The sequence below is a fragment of the Pseudorca crassidens genome, chromosome 3 (assembly GCF_039906515.1).
Source record: "Pseudorca crassidens isolate mPseCra1 chromosome 3, mPseCra1.hap1, whole genome shotgun sequence".
Classification (NCBI taxonomy): Eukaryota; Metazoa; Chordata; class Mammalia; order Artiodactyla; family Delphinidae; genus Pseudorca; species Pseudorca crassidens.
The window spans coordinates 5,805,261-5,831,767 of NC_090298.1; the positions used below are offsets into that span (position 1 = coordinate 5,805,261).

At 46.8% G+C, this 26,507-nt stretch overlaps 1 protein-coding gene across 1 annotated transcript; it reads left to right on the forward strand.

Annotated features, from left to right (window-relative positions):
• On the forward strand, positions 1–26,507 carry SRD5A1 (steroid 5 alpha-reductase 1). The gene is made up of 5 exons (XM_067730352.1): positions 1–504; positions 12,450–12,616; positions 15,866–15,967; positions 17,666–17,816; positions 24,571–26,507. Exons 1-5 carry the CDS (start codon positions 224–226, stop codon positions 24,635–24,637), a joined length of 768 nt encoding a protein of 255 aa, XP_067586453.1. The 5' UTR covers positions 1–223; the 3' UTR covers positions 24,638–26,507.

Below are 26,507 nucleotides of genomic sequence, written 5' to 3' on the forward strand. Positions count from 1 at the left end.
ACCCGCCTCCCGCCCAGTCCGCGGCGCGCCCCTTGTACTGGTGAAACAGGCGGAGTCAGCGTACCCACTGCTTCCTGGCCGCCAGGGCGGCGTGGATCGCGGCCCCGGATTTTGACAGCGGGCCCCGACCTCAGGTAACCGCGCCTCCCGCCGCCCCCGCCGCCGCCCTATATGTGGCGCGTCGCGGCTGCCGGGCCATGGAGCACGCCTGCTGTCCCCCACAATGGAGCTGGCCGAGCGGTTCCTGCTGGACGCACTCGCCTACCTGGAGTGCGCCCTGGGCTTCCTGTGCTACGTGCTGCTGAAGCTGGTGGGCTCGCCCTACGGGCGCTACGCGTCGCCGCGCTCCGCATTTCGGCTGCCGGCGCGGGCCGCTTGGGCGGTGCAGGAGCTGCCCTCGCTGGCGGTGCCGCTCCTCGCGTGCGCCTGCGCGCCCGCCGAGCGTCTCAATCGCTGGCCCAACTGCATCCTCCTGACCATGTTCCTCGTCCACTACGCGCAAAGGTGAGGGCGGGCGGCCCCGTGCCTCTCCCTGCCACCCCTGGTGCGCTCCCTTCTCCCTGCCACCTCTGGTGCCCTGCCCTCTCCCTGCCACCCCTGGTGCGCTGCCCTCTCCCTGCCACCCCTGGTGCCCTGTCCCCTCCCTGCCACCCCAGGCTGGCTCCCTCCACCTGTGCAGCAGGGCCTGGCGCCCTCTCCTTGCGCCTCTGCTTCTTCTCCCAGCATCCTCTTTCTACTTTTCTAGTTCCACTTTGGGCTCTTTGCTGTGGGTGGAGGAGCTCTTTTCCTCCAGCCAAATGGGCACCTGCAACTTGGGAGCCTGGTTTCCTCAAACTCCTTGTGACTTGCCCTTTACGATGCACGGACTGTATGGGCTTGAATGGATCACGCTCAGAGACTTTCACCTCCACATTATGCAAGGGCCCCCGCGACTGTGGAAGTGGCTTTCCAAGAAATAACCTTAAACACACATGAGGTCTTTACACTGACTTCCAAGTGTTTCGTTTTTGTGAAGAATGCTCAATGGCTGTGTCTGAACTGTTCAGGTCTAGTAATAAGTTGGGACTTTCTCCAGCTCTTAGGTTTTGGCTTTTACACCGCTAAACCAAATGGCTGGACAAAAGTTTAAAATCAGAATTTGAAAATGTGTATTCAGACTTCAAAAGGCTGCCAAGTTAAAAAGGGCGTTCCCTGCATGTGAGAGACCTGGGCTCACCTGCTCTGTGAACGTGGGCAGGTTACTTGACCTCTGTGATCGTGGGTCCCACCCCACTACGCCCGCTTCATAAAGTGGGACGGGAAAGAAGTGTGGGTGTCTCTAAGCCTCTCTTGAGCCCCTGGCACAGCTGTGTCCCCACCTGCTTTTAAGCAGGCACGGGAAGTGGGCAGAGTCCGCGTTCCACAAGGCTTTCTGGGTGCCCTGTTTCTGACACTCCTAGAGAATTCCAGTAAGCAAAGTTGTTACCAGACTCATGGAGGTTCTGTAATGTGATTGAGCATTACTGCAATTTGCATATCAATAGAATTCTCATGACTACATAATTTCTCCATAAATATGCCAGAACCTGTGTCTGTCTGTTTCTGTCACAACTAAAAGCAAGCTCTCGAGTCAGACTGCTAGGTGTTATCTCAACCGCATCACTGGTGACTGGTGAGGTAAGTTATCAAGCTGCTCTGCAGCAGATTGCCCCATCAATGAAACTGGCATAGCCATGGTACCAGCTACCCACCAGTGGGATTGGCATGCATATTAGATACTAAAGGCAATTCCATAAAATGCTTGTGAGGTTCTGGGAAATCTGAATGCTCAATGGTGACAAATAACACCACTTGATATCACCATGCAAATGGGCGTATCCGCATACACACTCTGCGTGACATTTGTGCACGCTGCAGCCAGCTTCCAGTGCCAAGAAAAAAATCTGAAGACATTGAAGGCATTGGAAAGATGTGAAGGGAGCACTTTACAGAGCTTTGTCTGAAAGCCTGGAGTTGAAGCTTTTTGATGTAAGGTGTCATGTGTAATTGCATCGGGGCTCACTCTAGTGGGAGACTGGATGTGGCCTCCCGGAGGGCCGAAGTCGCTTCTACAGATAGAACTGGAATAGATCCTTTCATACAGATGAGGCCACAGAGCCCCAGAGTTCAGGTGTTTTATCCAAGCTTGTTGGATGAGCGATTGCCGGAACTAACACCCTGCTCCCCTCCTCGGTTTCTAGACCAGTGGTTTCAAAAACTCTGCTCCAAAGGATTGGACGGGTCACGTGTAGTTTTTTAAACTGCTGGGCTATTTTTTTTTCCCCAAGTCGTTCATGTTACTATACACATAGCCCATGTGGTTTGGGGGCATTTAAGTTTTTCCAAATAGAAAAGATAAACATCTTCCATTCTACCCAAGCAACTAATTTATTAAACGGTCATTTGACCTAAGTCGGTGAGCTCTTGGACGAGAACGGAAGTGCAAACCACATTGAGCGCTTGTTCCAAACCACTGAACTCCTTGACCCAGAAGCTGTTTCTTCAGCCCCTCATTTGTCAGGGCTCTGTAGGCCAGACAAGACAGTGAGAAGGCAGACAGGTGAATCCAAGCCCGAGTCAGGCTAGTGGCGGGAGAAACACAAACCATGGGACATGCTTAGGAGACATGAGACCGAGTGGGCAGCAACTTCCAGAACTTGGCAGACGTGTGCCGAGGCCCTTGTGCTAAGACGTGGGCTGACCCAGGAGGGAGGCGGGGCCCCGCCTAGGGGAGCTTGAGCCTCTTGAGGACTGAAGCCAGAAGGAGGCTTCCCACGGTCTGTGAGAAGGAGTGTTCGCCTGTGTGTTTTTAGCTCTTCATTCGGCACACACTGACTACGGATTGTTTGATATATTTGGCATTCTACTCACCGTTGGGCGTACAGAGTTGAGATGTTCTCTTGAGTCAATGAATACAGGACAGACTCTGGAGAATCAACAGGATCTTTGGGGCACAAGAGCCAGGGATGGGAGGGAAGGCCTGCCTAGGAGGGCAAGAGGGGACAACTGTGGGACAGAACACACCAGGGCCCTGACCAGCTCCCCCAAGGACGGTGAAGGATGTTTGTAGTAACTTTTTTTTATTTTAACTTTTTGGCCACACTGTGTGACATGTGGGATCTTAGTTCCCTGACCAGGGATCGCACCCATGCCCCCTGCAGTGGAAGCGTGGAGTCTTAACCACTGGACCACCAGGGAAGTCCCCGTAGGAAGGTTTTTTTAATCTATGGCAAACCACATGGTTGTCCCGCCAGCGGCCTGTGGCCTTTGCATCCTGTCTGCACTGAGGTCACCTCCTGTTGGTCACGGGCTTCTGAGTTCCCAAGGGCACCACCGCATCTTCTTACACCGCCCTTGGTTTCGTGTGTGTGGAGCGTATCCGACCTCTCGCCTGCTCACCTGAGGCAAGTGTATGCCGGAAATGGGCAGTTGCCTGTTCTCAAGTCAACTCAGAGCTGCTCTGCCTTTGTCAGAAGCCCAGGTGTGGCTGCCTCAACCCCGTCCCACCTCGTGTTCTGCTGCTTTCTGTCCAGCCAAGCAGGGATTCGATATGACCCGAACCCTGGGTACCTGTGTCACAGATTTTCCCTTTCCCTTCGGCAGTGAGTGAGTGAGTCAGTCACTGATTATTTCTTAACAGCTCCTCTGTCTAACAGTAGTTATAAACCAAAATCCCACTTGAGCGCTGAGCTGTTTATTTACCGCTGGGGCCCCAGTCACCCTGAGGCCACAGAGGAAGGGTGCCAAACACCCACCTCCCAAGTGTGCAGACTTTCAAACACCCACCCCAAGGTCTGTGCTCAACCAGATCTGTGACCTTGTGGGATCTTGATTCTGTGGTCATCCTTGACTGCAATGCCTCAAAGCCCCTCACCTACTTCAGGTTCATCGTTCCTCCAGCTGGGGCCTGTTAATGGTCTGGGGAGAGCCTGGCCCAGCCTCTCTTTTAACTGTGTCATAAAGCATGTATAACATTAAAACACAGCAGAGGACTGGAGAGGGTGAAGGGCACACCAAATCCTTGGCCCTTGCCTTGTGGATTCAAATAACTTGAGAAGAGGAAAACTTTTATGTCAAAGTATAGAATGACAGAAAGTAAAGTATTAATTGTGTCTGTGACCTTGCCTTGAAAGAGCAAAGTGCTTATTTAGGTGTGTAGCTTTACTGCAGTTTAATCACTACAGGGAAAGAGTCTTTTACAGAAGGAAAGAAAAGCAAAGGGCACTGATCCAAATGTAGGAAGTGCTGTAGGTTTCAACGATGTCAAATTGTTGGGAAAAAAGTAATACAGTCAAATATTAAAATCAACAGCCACTCTCAGTTTTAAACATTTAAAAATGGTTAAATCTACCATTACCTAAATTACTGCCAGATCACCAAGTTGGTTACTTAGTGTTCCCAAACCTGGGTGGGCGACATTATAGGCTGTCCTAGGAGATGATGTCCAACTGCTTCCATTTCCAGAGTCAAATCATTTGCTGAGTGATTGCGTTATTTCTCGTTGCAAGAAAACTGCAGTGTTGTTATTGCAGTTTATTGGGAAAACATTTTAAGAGAGAATTCTTATACTTCACTATGCAAATTAAGCAGTCATGGAGCTTGTGTCTGGGAGCCCAAAAATTGAAATCTTAACTTTCAACCATTAGAGAATTGTCATTCCACATGGTTGCCGGCATGTTGACCTTTGAAAGGAATGCTTTCACTTGAGTCTTTCCAGCAGATGAGCACAGTGGTTATTTGCCAGTTAACTTGGGTTTTGTGTAGGCATTAACCCTACTGGCTTGAGTGGTTCAAGAAACCACGTGAGAGCTGCTTGGGAGGATGAGAAGCTTGGGTCTCTGGGCGCTACTTTGCAGTGAGAGTAGAAATGCGGGCTAGCTCTGGGGACTTTGTTCTTTTCTGTAATCCATTTTCCTTCGTGGGTGCTAATAGGATACTTTCTTGTTTCCTTAAAATTCAGGAAAAAATTTAAGGAAAAATTTTTGGTTTGCTTTATTAATTTTGCCTGATTCTCTCTGAGCCTTTTCCAATAAGCAATTGCAAGTCTTCAGCCCAAGAAATCAAATTTCTCCCTCTCACTCATCAGGTCTGTTCTGAATGTATTAGGTTCCAGGACTTAAAATACATGTGTGCATATTGCATGCAAAAGAACCTACAACTGATGCACATGCTCCTGTACAAAACTTAGAAAATGTGGAGGAATTGAAGGAAGAAGATAAAAACCACCTATAGTTCCATCACCCAGAGATAACACTGACAATATTTTGGCATATCTCTTTCCCATCTCCTTCACTGTCTTTAATAAGTTTTTGATCACTTTTTTTTCTAAGCAGTAAAGATAACACGCATAAACACGCATAAAACCTTATATCCCACTTTTGTCACTTAACATAAGTATTATACTGGCCTAGTAGAAATACTTACTAAGGATGACTTCTAAAGACCAATGTGCCACAGAGTGAACAGACAGAGCCAGCCCTGCTTGGTCCTGTTTCTCGCCACCACCTTGCGATGTGTTGGATGGCACACCTGGGTCATTGCCTCGGAGACTGCCTCTTCCTAGCCTACTGTCTCTCTCCATCACCCAGGGCACCGTATTCCTCTGAGCCTCTGGGTCCTGATCTATTAAATAGGGTAAATAGTAACAGTTCTGAAAGTATTTTTTAAAAAAAAAGCATGTTGTATAGGATTAGGAATTATTGGGAACATTTTTATCAGGAACTACGAGAAGCACCTTTATGCTTTCTAAGCATGGAAACTCACCCAAAAAGTAAACAGGTGGCAGACTGCCCTGAGCATCAAAGCCCCGCGGAGTTTCCGGCATCTCAGGGCTTTTGGTTCATCCAGTCGTCAAACATTCCCTGCGTTCCTGATGGTCCTACAAACACAAACTTTTGTAAGTTTCCCTGGGTAATTAAAAACAATTTGATGATTGGGCTTCCCTGTTGGCGCAGTGGTTGAGAGTCCGCCTGCCTGCCGATGTAGGGGACGCGGGTTTGTGCCCCGGTCCAGGAAGATCCCACGTGCCGCGGAGCGGCTGGGCCCGTGAGCCATGGCCGCTGAGCCTGCGCGTCCGGAGCCTGTGCTCCGCAACAGGAGAGACCACAGCAGTGAGAGGCCCCGCGTACCGCAAAAAAAAAACAAAAAAACAATTTGATGGAAAGTACATATTCTTTCTTTACATGGAATAGAAAGAAAATAAAATAAGGAAACTGTAACACAATGAAGAACAAAGTGTCAAATTCAATCCCATATCTGCTTCTGATGATGTAGGAAACAGAATTCCTTCCTAGCTCCTTGGGACCTGGCTACTATGTATCCAGAAGAGGAAATGGCTTTATAACCCAGTACCTAAATAAAATACTTTTTTTTTTTTTTTTAATAAGTGGAATTTGTGGCTTTATTTATTTATTTGCGATACGCAGGCCTCTCACTGTTGTGGCCTCTCCCGTTGCGGAGCACAGGCTCCGGACGCGCAGGCTCAGCGGCCATGGCTCAGCGGCCATGGCTCAGGGGACCAGCCGCTCCGCGGCATATGGGATCTTCCCGGACCGGGACACGAACCCGTATACCCTGCATCCGCAGGCGGACTCTCAACCACTGCGCCACCAGGGAAGCCCTAAATAAAATACTTGTAAGTCCAAGTGCTTCATAGTTTCTCAAAAGATTATTTCTATTTTAAGGAATTTTCAACCTCTGACTTAATGCCATTATTTTAAAGAGGGGTGGTATTCATTTCCCATAGGTGAGTGTGAGGGTGACGCAGTGTCTGAGAAGAGCTTTTGAAGACGAGTGTCTGCTGTAACCAAGGTGGCCTGGGTCCCAGACCCTGGCGCATGACTGGTGCTGTGTCCATCCAGCAGGTGTGCCTGCCTTCCTTACTGTCTGAGCCTGGATCCTTCGCCCTGATAGGCGGCTGGGTCCACAGCAATCCCTGAGCTGCTCTTGCCCCCCCAAAGTCTGGATGAAGGCTCAGATGAAAGCCAAGCCCAGAAGCCACCACTCCTTGGTCCCATTCTGATTCCTAAATGGCCCAAGTCAAAGAAAAACACTGCTGACAACAGCTGCCTGGATTTCTGAGGAAAAGATGTAAAGCTAAAGGGAATAACCCAAAAAGAGAAAAATAATCGAAAAGATGCCAAGAGGGGGCAGAGCACTCCCCTCTGGAAGGCATGTTGCATTTGGACATCTGGCCCCTTAAGACCCTGGCCGGCATGTCCTCAGAGGCAGTCCTAGAGGTCTGCAGGCATAGGTGGCATTGCTCAGCATAGCTTGTTCTGACTTCGATGGTTTTTATGGCCAGGGCTGTGGACATCAGGGTCACTGCTGTCCCCTCCAAGGGCAGAGAGCAGAGAGCAACAGAAGAGGCCTGTGTCAACCTTTATTAGGCCCTGTTTCCAGTCCTTGCCCCTTTACTGACATTCACGTGAGACCAAAGAGAGGTAAATCCTCTCCCCAGGTTCCTTATGACTGTCTTCCCCAAGTTCCCCCCAGGGCATGCATAGGAGCAAAAGTCAGTGCACCTCTCCTGCCTGGTCAGGTAACAGGACACGGGTGCGCAGTCCCTGCCAGCCACCAAGCCACAGTGAGCCCCGGGACGCAGCGGCTGCCCGAAGTCCAAATGCTGGGGCCACAGGCAGGACTGTTTTCTAAAAAATCAAAGTGATGGTTCTAGGTTAGATCTCCTGTTTTAATCTAGACCAAGAACTATGAACTTTTTGGGAAAGGGCCAAATAGTGCATATGTTAAGCTTTCTGGGCCAAAGGACAAAATAAAGTACATGGTGTAGGAATTTATAACAAAAGAGAAAAGATTTCACAAAAGTTGTATTGACAAAATTTGAAATATGATACCTTAGTGCAATTTTGGTAATACAGGTGTAATGAGAAGAATGGGGTTCTTTTTTTTGTTGGGGAATAACATGTAACTTAATTGGACATCAGGGTTAGGGCACCTTCTTATGAAAATCTCTTGTGTCTACCTCTTACCGCGATGACATTTTATCTTTGAAAATGTCCTTTCGCGCATGTATGTCCTGCCAAATATTCGTATCAGTCCACAAGTTTATGATTTCAATTTAACACAACCCTGGCTTGAAAGCCTTTTGTGAAATTTTTTTAAACTTTATTCTATAAATGTATTTATTTATTTATGGCTGCGTTGGGTCTTCGTTGCTGCGCGCGGGCTTTCTCTAGTTGCGGCGAGTGGGGGCTACTCTTCGTTGCGGTGCACGGGCTTCTCATTGCGGTGGCTTCACTTGTTGTGGAGCACAGGCTCTAGGCATGTGGGCTTCAGTAGTTGTGGCACGCAGGCTCAGTAGTCGTGGCTCGCAGGCTCTACAGCGCAGGCTCAGTAGTTGTGGCGCACGGGCTTAGTTGCTCCACGGCATGTGGGATCTTCCCGGACCAGGGCTCGAACCCGTGTCCCCTGCATTGGCAGGCGGATTCTTAACCACTGAGTCACCAAGGAAGTCCCATGAAATTCTGTTGCAGTCTTCTCTCTTGATATCTGCCTTTTAGTGGGTCATGACATTGTAGATTAATATCTTGCGATTGAATATCAGGTGGCAGCTCCTCGATTACACAGCTAAGTGGATTTTGAAGTATGGAAACCAAAGTTCGAGAAGCACTGCTAGAACTAGTCTGGGCTTAGAAACTGTCTACTGCACATTGATGTGAGAAAGTAGATCTTGCTGCTGCTTTTAATTTTAACAGCACGGAAAGTATTAATATATAGAGCAGTCTGACATGACTTGTGATTCAAACAGTGTCAGTTGTCATTGAAATAACTAACACAGTGTAAATTTTGCACCTGAGTGATTTTTGTCCTACAGTTTTAGGTGGATTCACTAAGAAGGTGAATTGAACCTGCAGCAAAAGCTAATTTCCAAACCCTTTAAAACTCAGTAATAGTGGGCTTCCCCAGTGGCACAGTGGTTAAGAATCTGCCTGCCAATGCAGGGGACACGGGTTCGAGCCCTGGTCCGGGAGGATCCTATGTGCCACGGAGCAGCTAAGCCCCTGCGCCACAACTACTGAGCCTGCACTGTAGAGCCCGCGAGCCACAACTACTGAAGCCCACACGCCTAGAGCCCGTGCTCCACAATAAGAGAAGCCACCGCAAGGAGAAGCCCACGCACAGCAACAAAGACCCAACGCAGCCAAAAATAAATTAATTAATTAAAAAAAAAACTCAATAGTAGTGGTTGAGAGCAATTTTTCTTAATGAGAAAATTTGTCTTGAGCTCTAAATAGTGGTCAGGTCCATGGAGGGAATGTCACATGCACTGTTGACACTGTTGATTCAGTCACACACAATAGATTTTGTTTGTTTTGCCGAGTGCCTGATGGTATAGGAGATAGCTTTAAACACCTTACATTTTCACAAGCTTTGTAAATTTGTAATTTATCTGTGTGTCTGTCCCACACATTTTTACCACCATGAGTAATAACATCCTAGCTGATTCCCCTTTAGGCTGTACTGAACTAGTGTTTCCTCAACCTCTTTGGAAGTATCCTCACCTTTAGCTGTTCCACGCAGACTGTTTAGAGAGCCTGGGCCTGCAGTCGCTCCAGCCTCGGCACTGAACCCTAGAATGAACAGCTGAGCGATAGCATCCAGTTCCGTGGACACACCAAGAGCCAAGGATGCTCACATGCTGCATCTTCTGCCTCGCTTTTTTTTTTTTCGGTACGCGGGCCTCTCATTGTTGCAGTCTCTCCCGTTGCAGAGCACAGGCTCCGGACGCGCAGGCTCAGCGGCCATGGCTCACGGGCCCAGCCGCTCCGCAGCATGTGGGATCTTCCCGGACCGGGGCACGAACCTGTGTCCCCTGCATCGGCAGGCGGACTCTCAACCACTGCGCCACCAGGGAAGCCCCCTGCCTCGCTTTTTAACTATAGACGTCACTCCTGGTATCCTAACTCCTCAAGTGCTGTTCTCCCCAAAAGGCTAATAATAATGTACAAGTTTATATTCCCTGGACATGGTTCTTTGGCTGCTGCAATTGCCTCACCATTGGCATATGGTTTTCCTTGTTTGGCTAACAAAATGAACTGCTTGGTAGCTTCCTTCCTTGCCAGCCAATGTTTGCCAGTTCAGAATTCAGCCCTGAACTTGAAACCGGATTGGGAGAAATCCATCAAAAGTTTGCTGTACAGAAACGTCTACCACCTTTGCAGAATGTTTCCTCAGAGTTGCTTCTACAACACTTTATACATCTATAATCTAGAAATTTGTGACATCTAGCCTAGAAGGTTGCCTCCCACCATTTTTTAGTACCTGTTTTTCCTATTCCAAGCTTACTGTTTTTCCCTCCACTCTCTGACCCTGCGTTTCTATTAGCCTGTGTTGAACTCGGCATGTTCCATTCAGGTCAACAGTCCCAGTCTTTCAGGAACGGAGCATTCTACATTTTAACAGGCATCTTTCTAAACCAAGTCCAACCCCTGTGTCTACCACAAGTCTTATATCCTGTTCTCTCTTCTTTTTTTTCCGTGTTTCTCCAAACTTGGAATTCTAACACTTTCTCAGTTCAGTCCTGCAATTTGCCTCCTGGAAATTTCCCTGAGACCATAACTCCCCGAGGAGATTTTTCCTAACTTTCTCACCATACTGTCCCCTTTCTACTTTCCCACGGCTAGAGAATCCCCTATGCTGACTGTGGAAATGAGGCTCCTCACTCCTGGTACCTCTGAAGTCTGGGCACTCAGGGACAGGGTGAGAACCATTTTGTATTCTGCCATCTATCGTTTTCTCTGGGTCTCACACAAGGGCCCCTACCCGGGCTGAGAAACAGGGAGAGGCAGAAAGGCACCTTGACAACAGTGCCCAATCACAACACGTCAGAATCCCTGACTGTTTTTAAGGGAGCCTCTGCCGGTCCAAGACGCGCACACTTACCCCCAATCAAGACCAAGTCCTGATCTTGCAGTGTGAGTGTTCGCAGTGAACCTGCATCCCCAGTGCCAGCCCACTGTACCAACTGTCTGCCAGATAGGAACCGTGTTTTCCCGAGGCAGAGAGAAATGGTTGAGATTCCCTGTTCTTTTTGAGGGGCTTGTCGACACTATAGTTTCCAGGTAAATCTCTACTTCACTGATGATGTCATAACCAAATGGATGCTTTGCCCTGAATTTGAATAAGGTCTTCTTTGGGGGACGTGTCGTGAACAAGATGAGAACCTTGAAGGCTGCTTGTGATTCGTGTGAAAGTTCTCCCAAGATGCTGAGTGAGACTGTTGGGGAGAGAATCCCTTGAGGATGTATAGCCAACATTATAGTACTATTCTCATGCTATTACTATTACGAATCAATTACATTTTTACTCTAGAGTAGATGGCCAAAATGGAAACAATAAGTGTTTACATTTTTCCTTGTTTTAAGCTATAATTTACATAAATAAAATTCACTCATTTTAAGTCTATAGTTTGATCAGTTTTGGTGATTGGATTAAGTTGTGTCGTCATGGCCACAATCTAGATACAGAACTGGTGTACAACAATTCCTTTCACTGACAGAGGGTTTCAAGTTGTCACTTTCTTCTTGAGTCAGTTTTGGTCACCTTTGCCTTTTAAGAATTTTGTCTATTTCATCCACATCAAATGTATTGACATAAAGCTGTTGAAAATAGTTTCTTATTATCCTCTTAAGTGCTGTAGGTTACATAGTGATGCCCCTTTTTTAAATGTATTACACACTGATTCTAAAGAGAAAATTCAAACACAGAATAAAATTTTGCATCCTGTTTTCTTCATACATTTCACGTTTCTTGTCCTTGTGTTTTCCCTCTTTAAATTTTTAGTAATGTGCCCCTACACCAGCGTGATATAACCGAAGAACGTGATGTCAAATTGCCCAGGTTTACGCTGAAACTCAGCCACTCTCTAGCCCTGTGGCCTTGAGCAGATCACTTAACCACTCTGAGTCTTAATCTTGTCCTCTGTCAGATGTGCGTAACGCTATCTCCTGTGCAGGTAGCTGGGAGGCCTTGCTGTGATGGACACTCAGGGAATGAGAGCCACTGTGATGGTGATGGACAACGTGATGGTGGTCCCCAACGCGTAGTGCTCAGACTAGAACGAGTTACTGGTTCTAGGATGGTGGGAATTTTGAGAGTCTCTTGAAGCCTTCAGTCTCTCTCATTCAGTGTGTCTGTTTCGCATTCTATACAGTTGGAATCCTGAGTTTGTGCACAGTGGTGTCCATTATTGAAACACGGTTAATTCTTTAACTAGAAATGCTGCTTTTAACAGATGTGGTACTCTGGGCAAGTATTACTAAGAATGACTTTTGTACAAAAAGCAGGATTAAAAACCCAAGACACTTAAAGTAGAATTGCAGAAATTAGATTCTTTATCGTTGTTGCTTTTCTTAAAAAAAAAAAAAATATATATATATATATATATATATATATGTTTCTTTTTTCCGAAGGGCCTTGATTTTCCCATTTCTGATCCGAGGAGGAAAGCCCATGCCATTGTACACCTTTATCCTGGCATTCATGTTCTGCACCTATAATGGCTACTTGCAGAGCAGATACTTGAGCCAGTATGCGGTGTATGCTGACAACTGGCTCACTGACCCCCGATTTCTAACAGGTGAGTGTCCTTAGTGATGCCCTCCATCCTCCTAATCATAACTTCGGTGCTCACCTTCCAGTAGTGTCCAGTGAGAAAGCGCACACTTCTTGAGAGAACAGAGAGTCTGCGTAGGTCCATGACCTAGCAGGGGGCTAAGCACTGGCGGGAGGGAGGGTCAGGCTGTCCCAGCGCCGCATCAGTAGCAGGAGATGACGCAGGTGCCCGTCACCCTTGCCCACTCAAGCACTGAAAGCACAAATACCTGTTCTTAAGGTGAGCCTAAAAATAGCAACCGGTTCCAGCAGAGTGAGCAGTGGACGGAGAGTGAGTTCATTTGGGCACTAGTTGACTGTGTAATCTAAGACAGGGTTAAACCTCCTACGCTTTCTTCCGGAAAGCGAGAGAAAGTCAGACTGGGTCATCTTCCAACAAGGTAATTAGACTTTTATGGTTATACTGACTTTAAACTTTGAGGTTTGTGAGGTTTTTGAATTTTTTTTAAATTTTTATCAATGAATGTAATGTACATTTTCAAGTTCTAAGTATAACCTTACAAGTTCTGAACAAAAATGATGATAGAACATTAGCCATCAAAAATATTTGCAAGGATGTTAAAACTACGTAATTTGGGAGCTCTTGTTTGTAAGGAAGTTTCTTCTATATGTTTACCCTCCTAACATTTAGACATTCTAGCACATTCAGGTATAGCTTACCCCCAAGGTAGCATGCTAAGAATCTGCAGTTGGTCCATCAAATTCTCAAACTGCCCCAGAGCCCTTCACCCTAAAGTACATAAAGTGATCTTACGTTTCATCTGGCTTTTTCTCCATGTGTATGAATTTGTCATAATAGAGAAAACGAATATTTGAGTAGTACTTTGTTGTTGACGAAGCAGTTTCACATTTCTCGGTCATATTTTTTCTGTGAATTAAAATTTTGCTCCCAGGGCAGAGTCCTCATCGAACCTGAGAACTGTGACAACAAGGGATCTGCTTCCTCATCTATCAGAGGGGGGACGAATGCGAAAATTTTCAAGAGCCTTTTCTAGCTCCACAAGTCTGTGCCTCCATGAAACACCAGACTAAATTGTTTCGTTTGCACCCTGCCCCCAAATATCATCTTGATTTATCTGCTCCCTGACTGTCTGATTTTCTTCTGCCCCAACTCTCAGAAGGAGACAGAACAGGCTTGGCCATCTGCCAGGAGCTGTACCCATGCTTCTGCCTGTCCGAGGTTCAGAAAAGGGCAAAAGTTAGGTCCTTTTCACAGGAGAAAGAAAGGTCATATGGTTAAGCAGCTGGCCCCAGATCTAAATCGAGTAATAGCAGAGTGGTGGTTTAAACCAGCTCATCACACTGGCCCACAAAAGGCAATGAGGGACAGAGAAAGGGGATTGTTTTTTAAACTAAAAGATAAAGGTTTTAAATGTTTATTTGAGATTCTCATGGGAATTGTGTTTATGATGAATTGTTTGAACTTTTGATGAACAACAAAACAAAAGAATTCTTTGGTCTGTGAATTTCAGTGTCATTTAAAGGAGCTCTATAGATAGACCATGTTACCTGCAGGTGCCTTTGAAATTGGTCTAAAATTTAAGACATCAATAAATTGTATACAGACTTCTTGACTTCTCTATGATTGAACAGAAGTAATTGAAAATGAGGAAATATGCCAACTGAGAAACAAACTGGGTTACTTTTTTCATATTCATTTCATAAAGTTTATAGATTTTGTAATTACATGAATAATTTTGGAAATCACATAATTAATTATACTTACAATAGTTATTATGAAAAGGTTAAGCAAGTATCAATAGTAATAGAATCCTAACAAAAAGTTTCCCAGAGAAGTAAGAGTGGTTAAGCTAAAAGAATTTATACAGAGATTTTAAGATCCTTAACCATGGAATTAAATGTTTAGTTCAGATAAGCACAAATATTAGTTTTCCTACGAACCTAGGCAATAGAGGGAGCTTGTCTCTTAGAAGACAAATAAAGGAAGCATGGAATTTTGAGAACGTGATGCTTTCTGGAGCATCACGTTGGGGGCCAAATCACCTAGAAGGGACGTACTGAAATTCAAACAAGGTAGCGAGTCAGCCATAAATTGATGGATCCAATAAGTGACTTACAAAACGTATGAGACAATTTGGTACAAACTGTTTAGAAAGGAAGCTGTCTAGTGAAATCAATAGGAAGAAATCTTGCAGGTCTTACTGTAGACCTGAACATGATTCACATGTCCCTGTTCTAACTGTGGAAAACTATTTAATGCCACGGGGGTAACTAATAATGTTACTCCAAGTGTACGTTCCCTTGAAATTGAATTGAATGCCACCATTAAGCACCATCTACCTTTCACATTGTTTTAAGTATCTCAGAATAATCAAATTAACCCTTTTTATGAAATCAAGTTATTCCTTTTATCAAGCACTATTTTGACATCTTGCCTTTTCTTGTTGGAATTAATTGGTATGATACTGATAAGTCTCCTTTAAGTGATGAGAAACCTCTGAAGGCTTTGGAGAACTGGAGAGAAAATGTTCAGATGCTGTGGAGTATCTACGCAGAGCTGGGCGGCTGGCAGTTGAAGATTTAGTTGGGGGAGATGAGGTGGACGAACAGACCCAGGAACACCGACTGATGAATAAGCAGGAAGTCGGGTGGGGGAGGCCGTGGATGTGCGTTAAATTGTTCAAATGAGGTTATGGAGAAAGAAGAGAAGAGGACCAGAGGTTAGCTCCTCCGCACCGCCCCTCAAGGGGCCTGAATGCAACCAGTCATGGTAAGGCACGCGCTGGGATTTCCCGTCTCCTCTTCTGCGAAACAGAGGGGCCAGAGGGGGCATCGTGCTTCAGACAGTGTTTGAGAGGACAAATAAACGTTGTGGGCTGACCCACTGACAATGGTAATACCTCTTCCTAGAAAAGAGCCTTGTGCCTTAGTCATAAGTCAAATTTCTGAACATACCAGTCATCCTACAAACATAGATTGTGGCCATCCGGTCAAGCTATCTTAAATAGTTTAGATAATTTAATAGTATTATTAGAAAAGCAAAGCCCTATCTAGCAGGCCTAGAGCAGTGCTTCTAAGTCATCTTCCTCAATAAAGGACAGTATTTATTATACACAATGACTTTTGCCATCCGTCATGGCTAATGTGTTATACCAATAATACCCTTCATTCAGGCTTGGGTTTGTAAACTGTGTAGTTTATTAACCGTAATACTCTTGAATATTTTATTTTCTTTATATCTCATTTTCTTTAGGTTTTGTCTTGTGGTTGTTAGGTCTGCTGATAAACATCCATTCAGACCATGTCCTGAGGAACCTCAGGAAACCAGGGGAGACTGGATATAAAATACCAAGGGGTATGTACCGAAGATGGGGAATTTATTCTAAAATCTTACTGAATGATGCTTTGCTGTTTTAGTTTTGCCAGATCTCGTAACTAAAGTGCAGTATGTTTTAGCTGCAGGTTTTCAGTGTGAGTCACCATTATTGTTCGTAACAGTGACTGATGACTGTTTTGTTAAAATGATGAAGAAGCAATTCTGACTAACTGGACGCTTATTAAGCAAAAAGGAAGCTCTAGTTATATCTGTGTTTGGAAAGAGAGATTAGTAGGAATTTGTGGTCTACAAGGGGTGTCGGATACTTCATTTCTAGCCACAGAATAGAATCGATAGCTCGATTGACCCTCCCTCCGAAAACAATTTAAAATGTTGGGTGAAAAACTTAAATGCCTCAGTGTGGTATCAAGAAAGCAAGTAATCATCAGAGGGCAAAATCTAAGTGAGTGCTAGAGTCCAGAGTGCAGCTTGTTTTAACCACTAGCTGACCCTCATGCTGGTTTTGTGGCCCAAATTCGTGCCACTCGCCTGGTCTGAAAAACGTCCAGCTGTGAATTAGGATCCATGTATTCCTGGGGGCGGTGCGCTCATGCCTGTGGCCAACGCAAGCCCAGATCCCCAGGGAACCTGCCTTCAACTCAGGCCTCCGAGAGCCCAGCAGACCACACGCCACAGAATAAGGGCCGCAGTCAAAAGTTGCAGAGCCCGTGAGGAAAAGGGCACCGTGAACAAGAGCTTCATGAACGTGAGCGAGCTCAGATCTTAGAGTTCATAGACACAAGTTGTAAAGTGAATACTTAAATATATAAAAAATAAAAAAGGGATTGAAATTATGAGCAAAGGAGCAATATACTCTTAAAAGGACAACATAGATACAAGCTGGAAACCAACAGAGCTTCTGAAAATTTTCTTTAAATATCAGTAGGTAAGACTACAACTAGAGTGAACGTGAGAAGCACACAGCAGCACTTAGTTTGGAATCCTTCAGCCTATCTTCCTGGAAACCATACAGGAACAACAGCAGAACAAATGACCAAAAAACCCTGTACAGCTCAAATGACTTAAACTGTGGCCCTGGGGTTCCCCTTGGAGTGTGCAGCTCTGCTCTCCGGCCCGATGACTTCCAGGCCCCCGCGCCCTGCTCTGCCCCTTGGGTGCCCCCCCCTCCCTGGGGTGTAATGGCCCAGATGTTGGGGGAGGGGTCTGGTCCACACAGCACCCCACGTGCTTCGAGAAAGGTCTGGCCTGTCATGTAGACTTGATGCATCTGTGAAGATGTGAGGAGTGAATGAATGAGTCTGTCCTTGAAAATCTGTATTTTCTCCAGCTCTTTGTGTAGGGGTCCCTTAGGTCCATTTTATCAAGTTGGTTCATTACTGTTAGTCTGTGTTCCCCATCCTTGTTTAAGTTTTATCAGCGTGATTCATTAACCAGGGAGGTGATATATTGAAGTGTGTTAAAACCGTAGCATTTTATAGTCAGACAAACAGATAGGTATTGATACAGGCATGTACTTCCTACCAGAAGTTGTGATATGAAATAGTAAAACCGGTCATGTTAGATGTGTCTCATTGATGAAAATTCTGTAAAGGTTGTATTTCCCCAGAGTTGATTTGTGTGTTCTCCGAGGACGTATCCACTGGTATCTCTTAAGTCAGGATTTCATTAGGCACTGTTTCATAGTAAACGCACTGCTGGGTCTCTGTTTTCTTCTAGGGGGCTTGTTTGAATACATCACTGCGGCCAACTACTTCGGAGAGGTCGTCGAGTGGTGTGGCTTCGCCCTCGCCAGCTGGTCCATCCAAGGCTGGGCTTTTGCTGTGTTCACCTTCTGTGTCCTGCTCACCAGGGCTCAGCAGCATCACCAGTATGTTTGAAAATGCTTTTAGCATTTCTAATTTGTCCTCCGACCTTGGTAGAGCAATTTGCAGGTTAGATTTTTGAAATGTTCGTATCAATTTGCCAAATCCCAGTTTAAACCAGGCTTTAGCTAAACGAGCATGGAACCACGCAAATGTCTGAAGTATAGCCCAGCTGTAATCGTCAGGTACGCGTCAGCCACATCATTTGCTCCACCCTGCTCTGAGCCTCTTTGAATGTCTGCTGCTGGACTCGGTGGTCAAGTTGAATGTCAGGCAGGGGGATTCAGGGTCTGACGTGGACTCGCCGATGATAACAGGGGACACTGACCGGGCAGCAGGCCCTCGGGCGGCTGCAGTTGGAAGCATCAGTGTCTGGCCCTGGCAGAGCCCCTTCCCACAAGGGCATCCCACTGTGCAGGGTCCCTGATGGACTCCTGGGATACCACACCTCGAGGTCACATTGTTTTCCAGAGTGTGAGGCCTTTATCAGATCCCCAAAAGGGTCTGTGATCCATTTGACCAACAGTATAGAAAACAAAGTATGTTAAAGCTGAAGTGAGCTTGGAGGGCATCTTCCCCATCTAACAGGTGGGGAAACTGAGGCTCAGGCTCAGACAGGGTGGAAGTCACGTCTCGCTGAGACTGGAGAGCTCGCAGACCATCTGAGCACCGGGACAGTCCCCTGATGCCGCAGCAATGCTGGAAGTTTGGCGCGGCTCGTTCCCCAGTGCCCACATGGACTGCTCGTGTCCTCTGAGCTCGAGGGGACGCTGCTCTGCTTCCCTGGCTTCATGCACTCGGAAACATTCCATCCTGACCTCCAGGGCTGCTGACACAGAGGCATCCAAAAATGTATATCATTGTCCTGCTTCACGGACTTTGCCATCTCTTTGGGGAACAGGACAGAGCTGGAAGGCCAGCAGAAGAATAGATGATATCTCGGTGCAGTGGGAAACACAGACTTCTTAGAGTCAGAAGTCCTGGGTTTATTTCCCAGGCTCACCATGTATTTGAAGACACAGAGGATTATTATCGGAGGTAGTAAGGAAGAGCTAAAAATATCTGTTTAGCTAATAGTTGAAGACATTACAGCAAAAGCGTGAGAGTTATTGAGATCCTGAGAGCAGCACCTCTGTTCTTTGAAGTACCCCCTGCGCTGGTGAGTTGTTGAGCTTCCCTCCTGCCAGTGAGGGGAGCAGGGCCACAAAGCCAGGTCCCGTGTGTATCCCGGAGCTGCTGTGAAGACAGGGGTGGGAAGGAAGCCCATACCAGCGAGGGCTCAGGAAAGGGGTTACAGCGTCAGAAGTGGCTCAGACACACAAACGTTCAGGAATGATTCGCCGTCTAGGGTTGGATTGAGTCCTAACCCCAGGAACAGAGTCCGTGTAGACGGGCTTAGTTCAGATGAGGTCACCCTGGAGTCAGGCCCTAGTCCAGTAGGACTGGTGTCCTTACGAAGAGGAGACGCTTGGACACAGACATGCACGCAAAAGAAGCGACGGCTGCGTGCAGACAGACACAGAGGGAAGCTGAGGGCCAAGAGTGTGGCAGTGATGCAGCCACAAACCGAGGAACCCCAGAGGCTGCCGGAAGCTGGGAAAGGCTGGAAGTGAAACCGTACACCTCAGACTGGGACTTAAACCCATGCCGGCCGGGACTCGAACCCGGCCAAAACCCCCAGTCTCCCAACTGAGATCCCACACCAGGTTTCAGGACTTAAATGAAGCTCAGATTCTTGATGTCTCATGGCAGAAAGAATTCAGTGAGAGACAAAGTGATGGGTAAGAAGTGGATTTATGTAGAGAGAAACACACTCCACAGACAGAGTGTGGGCCATCTCAGAAGGTGAGAGAGGCACCAGGGTATGGGAGCGGGTAATTTCATAGGCTAATGAGGGGGAGGAGTGTTCCAGTTGTTTCAGGAAGGGGCGGGGATTTCCAGGAATTGGGCCACCGCCCACTTTTTGATCGTTACGGCCTGTCCTGGAACTGTCATGGCGCCTGCGGGTGTGTCATTTAGCGTGCTAACGTGAGCTTGCTGATACCGAGGCTCAAGGTCTAGTGGAAAAAGTCGACTTGTCCGCCATCTTGGACCCATTTGGTTCTAATCCGTTTATGTCACGTCCTCGGGCTGTGTCATTCTTTCAAAGGTTGTGCCCTGCCTCTTTCGCTCCTGTTTCAGAAAGACCCTCCCTTGGAGCCTGGGAGAGAGCAGTGGCCCTACCACACCCGGACTGCAGGCTTCTGGCCGCCCGGCATAAATGCTGTTGTTTCAAGCCCCGGGTTTGTGGCTCTTCGTTATAGCAGCCCTGAGAAACCAGCACACCAGCCCTTCCAGGATTTACAGTCCATGGGGCTGTAAGCAAAGGCATTGAGCCTGAGGTCCTCAGTTTTCTCCTCTGCTAGATGATTTCCCCAGATCTCATGCCTATGAAACACTTTTCTCAGAACCAGAAAGATTCATACTCTCAGCAGGCCTGGCTGAAATAATATGTTATTATCACTTTAGAATAAAAGTATCTAACAAAGTCCTAGAAAATGAATAAAGCAAAACTAGGTTCATGTAACAGCAGTGACAACAACTGCAAACTATCTTCCCCACCCCCACCCCGCATCCCTTCCCCTCCCCCTCCTCCACCTTCCTCTCCTTCTCCTCTTCCTTCCCCTCCCCCTCCCCTTTGTGTCCCCCTCCCTTCTCCCCTCCCCTCTCCTTCCCTCCCCCTCCCCCTTTCTTCTCCCCTTCCCCTTTCCTTCCCTCCCACTTCCCTCCCCTCCCCCTCCCTTCTCCCCTCCCCCTCTCCTTCCCTCCCCCTCCCCCTTTCTTCTCCCCTTCCCCTTTCCTCCCCTCCCCCTCCCCCTTTCTTCTCCCCTTCCCCTTTCCTCCCCTCCCCCTTCCCTCCCCCTCCCCCTTTCTTCTCCCCTTCCCCTTTCCTTCCCTCCCCCTTCCCTCCCCTCCCCCTTTCTTCTCCCCTTCCTCTCTCCTTCCCTCCCCCTTCCCTCTCTCCCTCCCCCTTCTTCCCCTCCCTCTTCCCCTCCCCCTCCTCCCCCACCTCAGCACCAGCACCTACCCCACACAGCCCAGTGCAGGGGCCTAAGACCACCTTCTCATGGCCATGGGGGAGATGCTATTCCTGTCCATTTGTTATATTAGATATTAAAAAGTGAATATTGATTGGTTTCTAATAATAAAAGCAAAAGAGATAATCCTGACATTTTAAGAAAGTGGAACAGAGGAAGATTGAACAAGAGCACACTAGGTCAGTTGTAAAGATGTTTTCTCAAATGAAAACAGGGCACAGGAAAATCCCTCTCAGTGCTGCAGTGTGACACAGATAGAAATAGAAAATAATCCTATTTTCCAAATGAAAGTCTCTGTAAAGAAAACCCAAAGGTGTTCTTTGCAGATTCACGGGTTGAAAGGGCTCTTTTTCGTTCATTTGCTGTTTAAATTGATGTCAGTGTGAAAGCAATTTTAATTGCTGAACAATTAATTCGGTTTAGGGGAAGTATGTTCAGAAATGTTAGATTTACAAGCTGGGGACAAAATTAAGGCTATCTTTGTTTTTTTGTTTTTTTTTTTAAATCCAGTCAACCCAACTAATGAAACCATCAGATAAATTGCTTCCAAAGGAAACAGTCCCTGGGACTAGTCCTTGCACTATATTTGACTTACTGACAATGTTCCTAAAGCCATACTTTATTACAATGAACTTCTTTCTGTAACAGCTAGATGTGAAGTGTTTAAATCCATAAATGATTGTTATATTGATAATTAGATCTGTAGATCAGAAACTTAGGGTCACCTGTTCCGAGTAGCTAACAGATATTCAGGTTCGAGGGCCACATTTCAAGGAATGGTTAAGGGGGGCACGTTTTCTCACCGTTTTCTTCCCTGCCAGCCTCCAGCAGCCATGCTTGTTGGATGGGGCCAGGGTGTGGCTGCACACGATTTCACAGCTGTGTGAGAATGAGCTCAGACGTGTGCTCATTCACACCCGGGCACTGGAGGTTGGGGCCGGCCTCAAGCACAGTCTTTGAGGGCAGACTCTGTTGCATGCTTATCTGTTAACTTTAATGTCATTTTTAAAAATGAACACAATGAGTCTTCAAGACACTCGTTGATGACACAATTATTTTTTTTTTTAAAAGACCCATGTGAATATGACATGCTGCCATCTTGTCACAGCCTGTTTCATGAGACGTGGGTGCATAACCGTGATTTGTGAATGCTCGGAAAGTGTTTACTCAGCTGTCAGTGGCCCGTCCCTGTGTTCACAAACACAAAGCTGTTTCTGAGCCTGAAACGCACAAACGGTTAGGGATTATTTTGCATTCAACAGAAAGGCAATGAGATGTTAGTTCAGTCTCCACAGTAATAAAATCAAGACAAAAAATTGGTATCCAGCCCTGGTCAGTGTCACATAAACTTTGGTTCTAAGGGTAGCAAAATGAATGAGAAAAGTAATAGAAATACGCCGCTTGTCCTTTTAAAATTATCTATACATACGCATATACTTAAAGTACTTTTTTCTTTTTGGCTGCGTGGCACGTGGGATCTTATTAGTTCCCTGACCAGGGATCAAACCCATGCCCCCTGCAGTGGAAGCACAGAGTCCTAACCACTGGACCACCGGGGAAGTCCTTTAAAGTATGTTTTCTTGAGGTGGGTTTGTGGTCTCAGTGTTCAAACAAATGAGAAGTTTCCTGGGTGGCTGCACAGCGCCTGGAGCCGTCCCGAGGGCGTGGGCGGGAGCGCCTGTCCTGTTCTTGCTGTCTTTGGGCCACCGCCTTCACTCTTGCCCATCTGAGGCCGGTGTCCCAGGTCCCCGGGCAGTTTCAGGACAGGGGCTTGCCTCCTGCTCTCCTAGCATGCTGTCCACACTGCTGCCCCATGGGAGGCTCTTCGGAACTGGCTGCCGGATCTGTGTCCTGGATCCCGAGCGGGCTGTCTTAGTCTGTTCAGGCTGCTGTCACAAACATGCCATAACCCAGGGCCTTATAAACAACAAACGAGGGCTTCCCTGGTGGCGCAGTGCTTGAGAGTCCGCCTGCCAATGCAGGGGACGCGGGTTCGTGCCCCGGTCCGGGAAGATCCCACATGCCGCGGAGTGGCTGGGCCCGTGAGCCATGGCCGCTGAGCCTGTGCGTCTGGAGCCTGTGCTCCACAACGGGAGAGGCCACAACAGTGAGAGGCCCGCGTGGAAAAAAGAAAAAAACAAAACAACAAACGATTATTTCTCAGCGTTCTGGAGGTTGGAAATTGGAGATATGGGTGCCAGTACAGGCAGTTCCGGGAAAGGCCCTCTTCTGGGTTGCTTTCTCGCTGTAACCTCAAGGACAGAAAGAGCCGGGGGGCCTCTTTAATCAAGGCACTAATTCCATCCTTGAGGCTCCACCTTCATGACCTCTTCGCCTCCCAAAGGCCTCACCTCCTAATACTATCATTGCCTCGGGCGTTAGGTCCTTCACATGACTTTTGCGGGGGTCACATTCAGACCATAGCACAGGCTGACATGAGTAAATATGTGGACTGTACACATTCTTGGCACCTCTGCTGCCCGTAGCCCTGCTTGTCTCCACACACATCACTGATCTGGAAAAGTCCGTTGTTACTGTGGCCTCATGTCAGGGGAGGTGCTGCTTGATCTGAGGCCCAGTGACCAGCTTCTGTGGGTGTTTCTCATCCTGTGTCTTTTGGGGAATACAGAACAGCGCATGAGAGCACCATGGCATCTGCTATGTTGTAATTCTGTAGTTGTGGATGACAGTGTTTAGTTGATCTAAAATCGACAGGATTTTGTTGACTCACTTTCAGGTTGTTGTTTTCATACGTTTCTGCCGTCTTAACAAATTAGCTAATTTTTTTTTAAATTTAATTTTATTTATTTATTTATACAGCAGGTTCTTATTAGTTATCCATTTTATACATATTAGTGTGTATATGTCGATCCCAACCTCCCAATTCATCCCACCCCCACGCCCCCGCCATTTCCCCCCCCCTTGGTGTCCATACGTTTGTTCTCTACAATAGCTAATTATTTTTCATCGTTGTTTTTAGTCTGTTTAGCACTCTTTTGTACTTATGGAAAGGCTTTTTCTGCCTATTTCTCCATTTTGTCAAATTATTTTTAATCTTTTACTCCACCCACTTAGCTGCCACCCTTCCCAACGGGCTATTACCCCACAACGAATGAGTGTGCCTTTGTTGATTTAATTTATATCAAAACTGAAAATACCTGTTTGAGTGCAGGGCCGAATTATGAACGACCCGTGTCACGTGTTCCTAGGTTTGTTTGAGAGTCACCTGGCATTTAGCTGCGTGCCCCTGCCACAGACCCTGGGTCTGGAGCAGTAGTTCTCTTCTGGGAACTGGAGAAAACTCTTGGGGTAACTAAGAGATACTCAGGATACAGCTACTCGGTTCCTCTCCCCTCCCCCAGTCAGCCTGCTTCCCAAGATCTGCAAAGATGGCGCCCCGGTATCCTGATCTGCGTGTTTATCACATGCCTGTAGTTTTCCCTGCCAATATAAAGGTGAATTATATGAGTCACATCTTCGTGAATCGTGCTGTACCGTCTGATATGTTCATTCATGATACAGACAAAGTCAAGCTATGTGTCTGAGATGCCAGAATTTTTATTACTACTTTTAAAAAGCTCAGTATCCCTTTATGATGAGAAATATTGTCCATTTTGTTAGCAACTGTTAAATGTTTCAGTGAGAAAATTAATTTTTAATGTATTTTTTTGTCTTATTTCAGGTGGTACAATGAGAAATTTGAAGACTATCCCAAATTCAGAAAAATTATGATTCCATTTTTGTTTTAAGTTCGTTGTCAATGGGGTTACCTTCAACTTGAAGCTTTTCGATCATGTTTCTCTCAGGATGATATAAATGAATGTGTGTCTGTGTAATGTTTCTGCTACTTCACCTTTTTCAAGATTTGCTCTAGGATTGTGTAAATGAGTAAACTAGCTAATAACAGTAGCCAATGTGTAAGCTACCTAATAACAGTCTAATCAAACTGAAATGGCAGCTGGAAGTATGACGCTGCACACCGGGTCACGGATCTGGAACTCTAATTGCAGCTTGACCCTCCTCTCATTTGTCTGCCTCTTTGGACCAAAACATTCTCTACCCCTTGCACAACTCCCTACAGCAATGGGTTTAAGGTCAAAGGTGATGTTGTCCCCTCCCCCTATGGAGGTGTGTTCTGTCTTCATGTCCCTCTCATCCCCCTAGGTCGGAGAGGCCCGGGTCCCCACAGAGTACCCACCACAGCCTCTCACTGTTGGGTGTTGGGCAGGCAGAGAAGCTGGGCGTAGAGAGGAGAGGCCCAGCGGAGGCCGATGCAAAAGGCCTCTGGCACCTGCTCCAGCCTGGACCACCAGGTGGCTTCACTGGCAGGACAGGGCACTGGGGGCATTCCTAAGGAGCAAGCTGCTGTGTCCCCCACGAAAGGGACTTACTCCCTGGAGGCCCTCAGCTGGGAGCACGAAGGTGCTGCGGGGCAGCCTTCCCATCTCGGGTCACTCGCCATGAGCCATTAGGAGTCTCTGTCTTGGGATAATTTTTCTTCCTCCTTCTAGGTAGAATTAACATTTTTTAAAGGCACTTTTTCTTTTTAAATACCTCTCAATATTGCAAAACTATAATTTGAAGCAGAATTTCTTATTTTAGATGCACTCAAAACCTCCACGGAGATGAATGACAGTAATAAAATGTACTACTTATTGCCAGATATGTGAAAGAAATCTCCCCACTGGAAGGCTACCTACTGAGTCTCTTGCCCGCTCTGTGAAAATCCAATGAACACATGGTACGGACCCCTCCTCACCTGGGACAGCACTACCTCTATTGCTCCCGCGTTTGCAGGGGTGGGAACCGAGCAAGGTGTTAAGTGGAGAGAGTCCGTGTTCACTTAACTATCTCTAACGATGCTGGGTGGCAGAGGCCTCCGGGACATGCCTGACATTGCGTCCTGTATGTTCTCCGACCGACTGCCACCTTTGGGCAGGGAGCAGGCCCTCCTGCCCCCGGCACCCCGGGGCCCCTGGGCACCCCATCAGTTCCCTCCCCCCTTCTCCTGGCTCACCTTCCCAACCAGGGGCTCCCTCCCCATGAGGTTTCATGTAGAAACTGTGTTCTTGGTGTTAGTGGTTTTTAGAGTCCCTTAGGGTTTTAGAATGACACGGAAAGCTTTTCCTGATGTGGCCGTGCTTCATTTTTAACTAAAAATGGAATGCTTTTGTGGGGAAATGTTATGATCAAATAAACGTTGGCCCTTTTTCTGACTGAATAATTACTTGAAACCATAAAACAATAAATATTTAAGATCTCCTCCAGAAAACTCAGAAATCTGAGCAAGTCTTGACGGATCTGGGCCCCTGGGCTCTGGAAGGTGTACCTGGCCAGAACGATGCTTGTCTGAGAGCTAGAGATGCTCACTGTGACTTTTAATTCTGTTGGTGCTTCTTTTTTATTTGAGTGACCAAAAGTTTGGGTTAAGTGGGGATTTGATGAATGGTTGCTACTTCACTGTCATGTGCTGGGTGGATGATTGACAGGACGAAATCTTGTTCTATGTTGTCTGCCTGTCTTCCCTTTGCTAAAAACTGTAACTAGCAGATTATGACAGTTTGTTATTGTGTTAGTTATAATAATTAAGGAGATTAATAAAATTACTGGTAAAAGTTC

Bases quoted from the DNA above. Each gene is read 5' to 3' on its own strand.
- SRD5A1 (XM_067730352.1), top strand. From the start codon at position 224: ATGGAGCTGGCCGAGCGGTTCCTGCTGGACGCACTCGCCTACCTGGAG. The intron at 12,617-15,865 runs GTGAGTGTCCTT...CATTTTCTTTAG, and splicing joins TGACCCCCGATTTCTAACAG to GTTTTGTCTTGTGGTTGTTA. The intron at 17,817-24,570 runs GTATGTTTGAAA...GTCTTATTTCAG, and splicing joins AGGGCTCAGCAGCATCACCA to GTGGTACAATGAGAAATTTG.